The 13,490-nt window shown below is 37.6% G+C and overlaps 1 protein-coding gene across 2 annotated transcripts in view; it reads right to left on the bottom strand.

The window, feature by feature from the left end:
- Positions 1-13,490, bottom strand: part of LOC139934056 (ATP-binding cassette sub-family C member 9-like) — a 34,590-nt gene that overhangs the window by 15,603 nt on the left and 5,497 nt on the right. For both annotated transcript variants that reach the window (XM_071928344.1, XM_071928343.1), the window contains exons 6-16: positions 12,950-13,108; positions 7,028-7,162; positions 6,377-6,539; positions 5,607-5,647; positions 4,427-4,684; positions 3,817-3,966; positions 3,191-3,266; positions 2,506-2,611; positions 2,053-2,151; positions 1,199-1,364; positions 121-261 (exon numbers count right to left, since the gene is read on the bottom strand). In XM_071928344.1, the coding sequence (XP_071784445.1) occupies positions 121-261; positions 1,199-1,364; positions 2,053-2,151; positions 2,506-2,611; positions 3,191-3,266; positions 3,817-3,966; positions 4,427-4,684; positions 5,607-5,647; positions 6,377-6,539; positions 7,028-7,162; positions 12,950-13,108 (1,494 nt within the window). The remainder of the gene's footprint in view (positions 1-120; positions 262-1,198; positions 1,365-2,052; positions 2,152-2,505; positions 2,612-3,190; positions 3,267-3,816; positions 3,967-4,426; positions 4,685-5,606; positions 5,648-6,376; positions 6,540-7,027; positions 7,163-12,949; positions 13,109-13,490) is intronic.

The raw sequence follows: 13,490 nt of genomic DNA on the forward strand, positions 1-13,490 counted from the left end.
GGTCGATATCTCAAAGTTGACAAAGGTTTTTTCAAAACCACCAAAAAATTCAACAAGGTATTTGAGTTGTGTTACTACAAAACCTCCTCGTTTAAGTAAATATTTATTATGGGCTGGTACCTTGTCTGCTTTCTCTGCGTACTGTGTCTGATGAGTGACCAGGATGACGGTACGTTTGCTTTTTCTCATCAAGAATCCCTCGATGCCTTCCTTGAAGAGGTGAGCGCCAACGTGCATGTCAAGGGCTGAGAGGGGATCATCCTGAGGAGGAATGGAGGTAAGGAGAATTTAGTTATAATCCAAGCTAGGAAGTTAAGAGTAATGGAATATTCTCCCAACAAGAATTCCTCGATGCCTTCCTTGAAGAGGTTTGCTCCAACGTGCATGTCAAGGGCCGAGAGGGGATCATCCTGAGGAGGAATGGAGGTACAAAAATATTTGAAAGAATTTAATTTTGGGGGCAACATTTGTTTGTTCATGATGTAGGTGCTTTAATAATTCCAGCATAGTGGTATCTTTCCTTGCCTTCTACCTTAAGGATCCTGGTTCAAATCCCACCGGGGCACTTAAGTGGATTAGGTTTTCTGTCCCTCCCAAATTGCTCACTATTTCCCTTGAATAATTCTCTGGGATCTTCCTCCACAACTAAAATTGTAACTTCCTTAATTGGAGACTTTCAGGACGCTTGGTGGCAGCAGACTTACCAGGTAAAATCCATTGTTCTCAGTAATGTGCGCATGCTCAGAACTACATAAACAATGGAAAGTTACCTGGTAAGTCTGCTGCCACCTAGCGCCTCAAAGTCTCCCATTGTCTCTTCTCCATGGGGTTCTCACAAGTGTACTTCAATAATTAAGAAGATTGAGCGGCATGTGTGTATGTTTCTAAAGGATAGCATTGCGAATACTTTACTTGTCTGCTTACAAAGACCGAACTCTGAACATTAGAGTGTCTTTTTATTTGCGTAGGGATTAGCAGCAGAAGTTAAACAGTATTTTTTATTCTAACAGGCTGGCTAAAAAAAAAATTGTCTCAACAATGAACAGCCAATGGCTAGGTTTACCAAAGGGAACATTTAAAAGCTGAGAAGTTTAGGATGTGATGGGGTTTCTCACTCTAACTTTTCAGCTAAAAAAATAAACAGAAAATTTTGTTGGGGAAAAGACCTTTGAAAAAATAACATCAGATAATCTCTTACCAGGATGACCACATCATTGTAGCTATACATGGCTCTACCGACGCTGACTCGTTGTTTCTGACCACCACTCAAGTTGATTCCTTTCTCTCCAATCTCGGTCTGGTCACCTCCTGGGAGAATGTCTATGTCAGGCTGCAAGGAGCAAGAATCTAACACCGTCTTGTACCTGGAAATGAGCAAGCAATAATGGTTATAATAGAAAGCTTTATAACAACAATAATCATAAAATGGCAGAGTTGGGCTCAAGGCCTGAAATTAGGGCTCAACGATGTGTATTTTTATGTTATTCACATTTTTTTAAAACACAAGTCAATTTGGGGGAAACCAGGCATGGTAATCTAAAACAAATGATAATACAAAAAATCTATAAAAATTACATTTTTTTGCACGAAACTGCTCGAAAACCACTAAAGTGTTGTAATCAGGCATTTTCATTTGGGGGGTTGGGGGGGGGGGTTGGGAGTGGGACAAAATTCTTAGTTGTTTACAAGTTACCGGAAGTGGAGCTCAAGTCTGCAGGTTTTCTCGATTATTTTTCTTTATTGATTTGCAAAATTTATTTTACTTTTCAAACAATAGGAAATCATTTTTACAGTTATGTTCTGTTAAACTGAAGTGATTGCAGAAACAAAATCATGCAGTTGGGACCATTTGTCATATTGCATTTATTATTCTTCATCATAATATAAAAACATGAGTAAAAGACAATATCACATACAAGAACTTGAAATATCAACAAGAATTATTTTTAAAAGTATATCACATAAAAAATACTCAAAGCTTGCAACCTTGCAATCTGGAAATTTAAATAAACGCTAGACTTGCACAGTCTAACCCTAGGGTTTGAATCTCACCTTGACTGGTCGTACGCATTGTTGAAAATAATATTATCCCTGAATGAAGCATTCAGTAACCAGGCTTTCTGGGCTCCGAAGGAAACAGAGTGGTATTTCCTTTAAAAACAAACAAATAAAGATGGTTTTATCATAAGAGCAATTACAGGCTAATAGTAGATGGCGTAAAAAAGAAAATCACGACCGTCAAATTGAGGCAGGTTTTAGGGGATATGTAAACTGATAAACACCTGTTCCGACATTTATGTTCCGACACCCCTGATTATTTTACTAATCCTAATCCTAACCCCAACCCAAACCCTACACATAGCAAAAAGGGGTTGTTGGAACATAGGTGTCCGAACATAAAACAGTCACCATGCAGATTGTAGAGCAGAGGTGTTTTCCCAGTCCCAACCCAATCAATACAAACACAGAACAAAACAAAAAATTACACAGAGAAGTTTAACTTACGGGTTCCAGTGTACCCCGCCCGACATAGTTGTCATTTCGCCCAGAATGGCCGACAGCAAGGAGGACTTTCCACACCCGACCTGACCAACAATCATAGTCAGCTTTCCTGTGACAGAAAATGTACACAAAATGGCTCGTTAGATGTATTGCTATCATGCATCTAATCAATATCAGTTGCAGTTTATAAGAGATGTTAAATTTGCATCGGGGATAAAGAATAATAATTTTGGTTTTTACCCATACACCGATGTGTGTTAGCACTGTATATACTCAGTACTTTCCCCGAGTCCTGTGAAAAAAATATCACAGGCATGTTACTAGGGTGGTATTTGAACCCACGACCCTTGCAATTCTAGAGCAGTGTCTTACCAACTAGACTACTGAGGTTGCCCAGAAGCTAGAGGCAGTTTGAATCCTATGTTTTGGCAGCGGGTACCGCAACGATATACGAGATGTTAAATTTGCAGTTGCAGTTTTGTATGGCCTGGTGAATTGCAAAGGAAAGTAACAGTTAAATGTCTTGCCCAAAGATCCTTCACTCACAAGAACTTTGGTTTACTGCATGTCACAACAGCTATTTTATTTCATTTGCCCACCCATACTATTCAAATGACAACAAATATAGAAGTGATAAAAAAAGGAGCAAGGAGGACCGAGAAAAATTATGTCAGAAATTTAAACTAACCTGCCGGGATGTCCAGATCCATGTCCCTCAGGGTGGGTGTGTTGGCTGTATCATCCCAGATGAAATTTCCTCTTACCTAAAAAACAAAATACCACATGGACAAATTTAAAACTGAAGAAACAACCAATATTTCCTTCTTTTACAAACAACGTCCACAGAGAATAAGTCAAGAAGGACACAATTTCTTGAAAAAAATTGCTTCGGATTTGTAAGAACTTATGGCTGTCTCCATCTCACAAAACACTTGATTTTTGTCAACATATTCCTCTTTAAGTTATAACTCAGTTTATGATTGTCATTGATTTATGAATACATTGTATATGTTATTGATTTGAATACTTGTTCTTAGTTTGTTTCTTTTGTTTGCACCAAAGGATATAAATGTTGAATTGAATTGCACTGAAAACAAATCAACACCAAAGAAGATGTGTTTCTTCTCATTTTATACACATTTGGTCAATATAATGTTATGTACTCGTGTACATATCAAAATGGCATTTAAAAAAAAATTCATTAAATGGTAAACCATTATTGTTAATATAAGATTCATACAAATTTTGTGACAAATTTTTACGTATGTTTCGGCTTTGCTTTTATTTAAAAAGGATAAATACAAATTTACTCACTCTCAATGCGATATCATCTGGTAACGACAACGATGAGGGCGATATAACACATGGTTCCCCAGCAGGTATGTTATTGCAATTATTGTTCTTGCCAGACATTAACTTATTCTTGTCCTCTTTGTCATTTTTCCTTCGCTGTCGTACACCAACCTTCGATATAGAAAAATATTCCACACATTGAATTAAAAAGTTTAAAAATTAAAAAAGGGGTAAAAGACAAAGTGACTTTAATGTCAGCTTGAGGTTTGAATGAACAGACTTAAACAAGAAGTTATCAAAGTGAAATTGTGCCAAATATGGATGCAAAGAAACAAATTAACAAGAAACTATGTTGCAAAGAACTAGACATTGTTAACACTACAGAAACTTGAAGAGACACGTTGCTTTGGATAGGGCTAGTTGGTCAATAAAAAGTGTTTGTATCCGTTTGTTATGAAATGCATAAAGTTAGAAAGATGTTTTAAAAGAAGAATACAATGCTCCACACAAACATGCTTGATATTGCACGGTTTTCCCAAAAATGAACTGGGTAAGTGTAGTTTTTGAGGACTTTACAAAAGTCTTGTTTTGTGACCAATAAAAATGAAACCTGATTTGTTACCATGTTTACCTCATAGTTTACACTTCCATTCAACTTCACCTCAGCGTCGACGAGACGGTTGTGGTTGCTGTCGTTGGACCGCTCAATTTCAGGTGCTTCAAAAAATGTCCTCAAGCGACCTGTGCTGATGAATCCATTGATGTGGCAATTAACGATATGTGGAATCATGATCAATGGATGGGAAAGCTGACCGAAGACGGCCAAAGCAGTGAAGGCGATGTCAGGAGTTAGGGGATTACCAGTCAGCTTGGTGTACATACTGAAAGACTGTAAATAAAAGATAATATTATGACAGAATTATTGTTTGCAACAAAATTCAATTTTTATACCAATTTTGTTTTTAATACTATATAAATGTTTATAATATACAATAAAACTAACCCTGGAAAGTTTAATTTCAAAAGGTGGTAGCATTTTTTAGATATCGCCGAAAAACCAGAGTGGTCATGTCTACGCAGGAAGAATCTGTAATTAGAGTAAACAGTCTGAGAAACTTTTCCGATAGTTAAGTTTCTCAGATTCACATTTTGGGGGCCAAAAACTGCTATTTCTCTATAACTACAACACTCTGAAGTGAAATGGTTCTCAAAGTGCGTTTATCACTTCTAACCAAGTAAATATGTATTGTCATTAAAGACGCTATGTCAGATTTTTGGCCGATTTGACCCCAAAATTTTGATTTAAAATTCAATAGGTATTTTGATGGGGGTCGAGAAAGTTACAAGCTTTCGTTTAAGCCATTGCTCGAAAAAGTCCGCCAATTATTAGTAGCAGTGAAATAAAGTGCTCAAAATTAGTTTTTTGTCAGGATCCTGACAATATATCACGTGACCAATTCTTATGTGTTTTATAAGAAACGTTTTAAACTTTTGTCATGGTTCCTGACCGTTGAAAGTAAAAGTTTAAAAAAAAATTGTTCGAGTGGGTGATACTCTTTGAAATACCATTCACTCAAAAAAATATATTGTTTAATGTTTGGGGCCAAAAACCTGAAAAAGCATCTCTAACTTTATGAGTGAGTACCAATTGTATAGTTGCAGAAATTGTTCATGTTTTGAATCATCAACCATAGAACCAACAAACCTTTGAAAATTAATCTGCTGAAATAGAAATTCCCAAACAGAATAATTTAAATGCACAAACTATCCTTAAAAATCGTGTGGCATTCAAATGAATTTTAGTCACTTACCACTAAGGCAACTAGCAGTGGACTGACAGACGAACACAATGCTGTATACAACAAAAGAAAAAGGGAACCAAATGCATCTAAGATTTACTACATATTATTTTTGGGTGGTTAAAGGATGATGGGTAGGGAATGTTGGGCCTACCAGATTGAGAACCTGTAAGTTTGTGCTGTAATAAAGACATACCAAAGAAATCTGTTATGTAGGTAGTAGGTATTTATTTATTTTTTTTCTCCCAGCAACGAAAATGACATGTTTTTTTATTGTTTAAGCCGGATTATTTGGAAAAACCTCAAAAAGCTGGTAATTTTAGGTCAAAAATGCAAACAAAAAGCCAGCACTAAAAGAGTTAGTCTGGTTTTATTTTCTTTGTATTTTGTCGTCTGCATTTTTGTATTGTCATTGTGTAATTGTCTTGTCCTTGTTTCTTCTTCGATGTTTGTTTGTTTGTTTGTTTGTTTATTTGTTTGTGTGTTTAGTTGTCTGTATAAAGGCTGTTGTTTTACAAGCCACGGCTTATCTAACAGCCCCATGCCCTCGCTCCTGTCTTGTACATAGTTAATTCCTAGTTATCAATTTATTATTTGCTTTTAGATTATATTGGTTTTTTTTGCATAACTTAATGCACTTTAAATTTGTTAAATTTCTATGTACCGTTTAATTCTCACAATTCTTTTTTTTTTTCAACAAGAGTATGGAATAAACATTTATTGAATTGAATTGAATTGAGTTAAGCAGCTTCTATGAATTAGTTCCCTGGAAGACAACTTACAAAGAATCACATGCCATCCTCTCTGTTTCATCATGGCCACAATCTCCAGAGCTCGTACTTTGCTGATGGCTTTGTAGAAGATGTCTTCCCATCCGTACAGCTTGATCAACTTGATGCCTTGTAGAAGTTCGTTCGTCTTCTTCAGACGTTCGTCAGATTGTTCCTGCAAAAACATGGAATTTGGATTAGCAAATTTTAACCATTAAACATTAATTATAAAAAAAGAAAATAATTTTTAAAAACTTAAACTGAGTTTCAATCCCCTACAATTTGTAAACAACAGTTTCTAATCCCATACAATTTGTAATACACAGTTTTTTACCCCCTACAATTTGTTAAAAATGTATGCTCTGTAAACCAGCAATGGTAAATGCATGTGCTTTTTTTTTATTACCAAAACTGTGTACTGATAAATAATGAATAATTTTGAGTACAATGGCAAGAACCATTTCATGAGTTGAATGTTCCATTCAACTTGGCTTCGCCTCCTTGCTGAAAATATTCTTTTCATTGTACAGAGGTATGGGAGACTACCTGGGGCAAGGGTTGGGCAGAGAAAGCCATGTGTTGTAGGGCAAGACTGTTTAATCCGGAACAACAGAGAAATTAGTTCAATGGTAAAACAAAATGCAGTTTAGAAACAGTACATACCATGAATTTCTTCCTGTTTTTGGCCGCCTGCCTAATGAGTACAATTTGGAGAGGTATAAAGATGAGGAAGACACATGAACCAATCAGGGCTGCTACTCCAAGCTGTGTGTACAGAATAGCCAGAAAACCAACAATCTGTCAACAAAAACAAAAATGTAAAAATGTAAAAATGTAAAAACAAGAATCCCCCCAAAATTTGAAAGTGGTTTTTAATAAAAGCATATTAAAGGAAGTTATTACTAATTGAAATTATATGCAGCATTTATTGTACGTAGGGCTTAAAAGCTTTTTTTTTGTGCATTTAAGAGTAATTCAAAGTAACCAATGCGCTTTCAGATGTTACCAGTTTATACAGTAAGGTTTGACTAAATTGTAAACAATTATAACTGTTTACTTTTAGGATTGGTTTCACTGTAAAGAAAGCTGGGCCCAATTTCACGGCTCTGCTTACCGCCAAATTCTGCGCTTACGATCGCCATTCCTCGCTTACGTACAAGCGCCGAATTTCTGTGCTAGCCTTGTAAGCATAAAATGCCTAGTAACACGGAGTACACACGCGCAGAAGCCAAAATTCACCTCTAACCTGTGAAATACGCTTGCCGTTAGCACAGAATTCCCTTCTTCCGTAAGCGCCGATTCTGTGCTTACGGTAAGCAGATGAAATTGGGCCCAGGGGTGACAGTTTACTGCTGTTTTACTAAAAATTGTCAACCATAAACAGTTTACTGTTAGGTTTGGTTCAATTGTAAACAATAATAACTGTTTCTTTTATAGGTTTGATTCAAATGTCCAAAATTATAACTGTTTACTGTTAAAACTTGTTAACTATCAAGACAGCATGGTTGTGACAGTAATTAGGTTTGGTTCAATTGTCAGCAAAAGCATACTTGGATTTGGTTTGTTAATAGTTATATAACTGTTTTATTATTTGGTTTGGCTGCGTGAAGATTTGACTAAGCAAGTCATTGTACCAGACATTATTCAAATCTAACTCATGTTAAATTTATGTTAAAGCTTGTAACTTTGTGTTTCTTTTCCGCATATTTTGATTATTTGATAGGCATTATTTATACCATGCCACTATTGCAATTGCCAATCTCCTTCATTCTTATTTTCATTTTATGTTGGTCTAATGTTTTGTATATTTCCCTTCAATGTATGTAATCTTGATGTTTTTTACCTTGTAAGTTCAATTGTAATTTAGCCTTTGGCTACAAATATTTGAATAAAAAACCTTGAATTTAATTGAATTTTTTATTTTATTTTTATAAATGGCTTATTGCCCCATTCATCAAGTAATAATAATAACTAGCGGGATGCCGTGCTTCGCGCGGCACCCCGCTAGATGATGAAAATCCTTAACACAAATATTTCGAAATGTAATGTGGGTGAGGATGTTATACGCCTCTCTCAATATTTATGCATGGCGTCATAATTCTAACCCAAAATGAAGTTATTTCGTACGTCCGCCACTACTTGCAGTAGCTGCGCCCACCTCGTTTTGGGTTAGACGATGTACCGTACGCATACTTCTAGAAACCAGACCTACCAAGTCTCACTCATTAGGCGTGAGACTCACGCATTTGGGCTCTGTCTCACGCTCACATGCACAGCAAACATTTTCTCACGCATTGGGGCCAGACCGGGGAAAAAAATAAAAATTAACGTCATGCATTGCCAAATCGCGCTCGTGTGTACAAAAACGCAATCCACAATGTTTGCACATTTCTAGATTGCACGCAGTTTATCAGAATCATCATTTTTTTGTACAAACTTTGTACAAACAGAGCACAAATTTGTAGATTGCGCACGCTTTTGCTCTTTCAGCAGGTTCAACTAAAATTCGGCAGAGCGCAAGACGCTCATTGCGCACAAGTTTTTCCCGATTCACTTAGCAAACTCGTTAAATGCAGAGGCAGAGGAAGTGAGCGGAGGATTTTGGACATCAATTTTTAGTCAATTTTGTTTAGTTTGGAAGGAAATAGTCTGACACAATCGTACCTCCACATTAACCACCAACATATTCTGTGTACCTCATGTTAGTTTTAATTATTATGAAGAGGTTTTTGATGCATTTTGGAACATTTTTTTGTCCATAATTAAATTTCTGATTTAAAAAAAAAAAATTGGGCGGCGATTTCGAAAGGCCTTCTAAAACTGGCAATTTTTTTCGGGGGGTTCGGGGGGGGGGGGGTTGAACTTTGAAAAATCTCACGCATAGCTGGCCTCTGGACTTGGCATCTCTGGAATTGTGTATGGTTGCGTATATTCCCATTGACTGGTGTATGGTTGTGTAGTTTCCCATTGACTTGTGTATGGTTGTGTAGTTTCCCGTTGACTGGTGTATGGTTGTGTAGTTTCCCATTGACTTGTGTATGGTTGTGTAGTTTCCCGTTGACTGGTGTATGGTTGTGTAGTTTCCCATTGACTTGTGTATGGTTGTGTAGTTTCCCATTGACTTGTGTATGGTTGTGTAGTTTCCCATTGACTGGTGTATGGTTGTGTAGTTTCCCATTGACTTGTGTATGGTTGTATAGTTTCCCATTGACTGGTGTATGGTTGTGTCAATTCCCATTGACTGGTGTATGGTTGTGTAGTTTCCCATTGACTTGTGTATGGTTGTGTAGTTTCCCATTGACTTGTGTATGGTTGTGTAGTTTCCCATTGACTTGTGTATGGTTGTGTAGTTTCCCATTGACTTGTGTATGGCTGTGAAGTGTCCATTGACTTGTGTATGGTTGTGTAGTTTCACATTGACTTGTGTATGGTTGTGTAGTTTCCCATTGACTTGTGTATGGTTGTTCAGTTTCCCATTGACTTGTGTATGGCTGTGTAGTTTCCCATTGACTTGTGTATGGTTGTGTATATTCCCATTGACTTGTGTATGGTTGTGTAGTTTCCCATTGACTTGTGTATGGTTGTGTAGTTTCCCATTGACTTGTGTATGGTTGTGTAGTTTCCCACTGACTTGTGTATGGTTGTGTAGTTTCCCATTGACTTGTGTATGGTTGTGTAGTTTCCTATTGACTTGTGTATGGTTGTGAAGTTTCCAATTGACTTTTTTAGTTTGGAAGGAAATAATCTGACACAATCGTCCCTCCACATTAACCATCAACATATCCTGTGTACCTCATGTTAGTTTTAATTATTATTAAGAGGGTTTTTGATGCATTTTGGAACACTTTTTGTCCACAATTAAGTTTCTGATTTTTTTTATAAAAAAAATAAAATGAATTTAAAAAAAGTTGGGCGGGATTTCGAAAGGCCTTCTAAAACTGGAATTTTTTTCGTGGGTGGGGGGTGGGGGGGGGGAGTTGAGCTATGAAAAGTCTCACGCATAGCTTGCCTCTGGACTTGGCATCTCTGAGAAACTATAAGGCTCCCCCGTGAGCCCGTATATAGGGGTCTAATATTTTGGGCCTCCTTAACGCTACACGTTTTTCAAATCAGCGTTGATAGGTGAAACTGACCGTTAGCCAGCAATAACTAAAGTTTCTTTTGTTCTACACTACCAAAACTTTCCCCACACACTCAATATACATTCATAATGCTTGCATTTCCTTTTTAAAAAACATCGTCAAAAAATGACATTTTCACGTCCCACGACACATAGCGTTGCTACAGCACTATAAGTAAAGCGAGTTTTCGGAACATGCTGTGTGCCACAAATCTAGTTTATCTACTGTTTTGGGGTTTTTTTTCGGGGGGCGGTAAGAGCGTAGGCCTCTTTTTAGTTTATTCTCATCTGAATTGGTCAGTAGGCTGCACATTACGGGAGCACTAAACGTGAACATCAAAAAAGTGTATTGTTTATTGTCACTTTGGGCTTATTGCATCTCGCGAAATCTTAACGACAAAACACACAATTTCTGACCGCGTTCATGTTCACGCTGCTCTAGGAACTAACCTCCATACATCCCATATCTCTGGAACCCTACATCGTACATACTAAATAAAAATGATAAATTCATCCTCACTCCTTAATTTTCTCTAACTTATTTCACTTTCAGAAAGCATGTCAAGTTATTTTTAGGGTTTGTTACGTCCAGTTTGGGTCAATAGACAAACTCCTAAAAATGTACCCCATTCAGCCGCATGAGGTCTCTTTTGTTAATAACGGGCCGACTGCTAAATTAGGCTACAAAATGGATTTGGCAAAATGTACATTCTGAGACCTGACCGACACACTGCTCTAACCAATTTTGTGAATGGACTTATTCAAAAGGAAACTTAATGCCGTTTTGCTTAACAAGTTTAACCAAATGCAAAGTTCTTTTTTACAGCTTCAAAACAGCCTTTGTCGTACGTGTATAAGTTTCACAAACTTCCGTGATGGGGTAAACTCTGAAACTTCAAAACTATACCTCCATGAACAGATCGTATTCTAAAACGGTATTCATGTACTCATTTGAGTTTACTGGCACAATATAGCGTCCATAGTTTAAAAAACAGCAAGATACGTTTTGCATCAATAGTACAACTTCTGTATGGAGATTTTTGTAAGTCCGAGGTCGCCACCCACTTTCAACCTAAAGTGGTCCTAAAGCGACCTCCTTCACCAAGCAACATGTGGCCTGTCTCAAAACCAAACACCACACCACTCACAATACACTGACCAGAATGTAAGGAGCGGTTATAGGCTCTTTGTGTAAGGCCCCCCCCCCCACCCCAACCCCAAAATGTTATTAATTGTAAAGTTCCCTGAGACACCTTCCAACCTATAGCCGGCCCTACCCAATGTTTCCAAATTATAAAGCTTCCGTTTGATCCCATCCTAGTCCATCATGACAATTCTCATGCCGTTTGGAAGTGAATGTTTTTGTATAAATATTCTACATTTAATCTTTTCAACAAATGAGTCACTTGTCAGAAGAATTTTTAGGAAGTCTGATAACAATATCGACCAGTGGTTGACACATGGTCGCCTGCGAAACATCAATCTGTGAGTTACTTCATTCACTCAATGCAAATTCGTGAGATTTGTTTCGGTTTTGTTTCGACCCTTACGACCCTGCGCAGCAATGAATGAACCAATCCGGAAAACCATGCTTTAGTACAACATGAATTTAAGTAACCCGACCAAAAAGGGCGGATCAAATGACAGGTGGGCAGGCAAGGGGCAATGAGTGAACCAATCCTGAGAACCATCTGCGAAACACTGTCCAATTAGTCGCCTGTCAGAAAGATTTCTAGGAAGTCTGGTAACAACATCGACCAGTGGTTGAAACACGGTCGCTGCCCAAACTTTCTCCAATCAGATGACTTGTAAGTGGGAGTTTGGGTCAGGGTTTTGTAGACTTGCAACCCGACGTCTGAAATCACACAAACGTATTGAATTCCACACACTTAATCGTGTTGATTTCCACAAGGATGCCATGCCACTGGTCCTTCTAATTTTCAATCCAAGATGGCGCGGGTTACGCTTTTAATAGTATAGATAATAACATTTATAAGGCGCACAGTATCTGGAATGGAACATTCAAAGGCGCCGGAAGCTAGCAAGCAGACAAATTGAACAGATGAGTTTTGAGGTTGTGTTTGAAAGTAGATAGATCAGGTGTGTCCTCAGCTCGTCTGGCAAGGAATTCAAGAGACGCGGTGTGCAGGTGGAAAAGGCACGGTCTCCGTAACTTGCAAGACGAGTTTTGGAACATAGAGTATGTGATGATGATGATGACGATCTAAGGCCTGGTCTGATGTTACGTTGTTGTAAAAGATGTGTACTGAGCAAGGTGCTAACCCATGGAGGGCCTTGAATGTGAGAAGCAAGATTTTGAATTGTGTTCTATGTTTAACAGAAAGCCAGTAAAGATAGTTCTGCAGCTTCGCAGTAACTGTTTCCCCCCCCCCCAAAAAAAAGGAACAACAAATCAAATTCTTATACAGCAGATTCATTTCAGCAAGTTATTTTTATGTACCTACCTCAAAAGGTATTGACCATAAATGGTGGAAGCAATGTACTGATGAGTCCGCCACTTGGGAAGTATCTACCGACATATGATTGGTGATTTGACCCATCGTCATGGCGCCACCAGTCATGGTGTAGCTGGACAGACGCAGTGACTTGTCATAAACAGCCGCCTGTGAATCAAAATTGAAAACTTTATTACTACACGATCAGAAAAATTGTAACTTTAAACATGAGGATGTCACAGATCAAAGCCTAGTCTTGGCCCAAGACGTCAGTAATCGAGTGTGGATAGTTAAGGAAAACAGAGAGATCCTGTATTTTGTCCCCTTTTAAAATCCTGGAAAAATGGCCTAAAGGTGAAACTTAAATTTGTTGTTGACACTAATTGAAAATCTCCTAATGCCAAACCATTGTTAAAATGCTTTTTGAAGTGTTTGGCATTTTTCTTGGTATGCCTTTGCCTTTTTCTTATTTCCATTCCTTTTATCTTGCATTTAGTCCGTATTTAGCGTGCCAAATTGTCAGTTATATAATTTTGTTCATTCTGTGCTG

This window comes from Asterias amurensis, chromosome 2, assembly GCF_032118995.1.
Source record: "Asterias amurensis chromosome 2, ASM3211899v1".
NCBI lineage: Eukaryota > Metazoa > Echinodermata > Asteroidea > Forcipulatida > Asteriidae > Asterias > Asterias amurensis.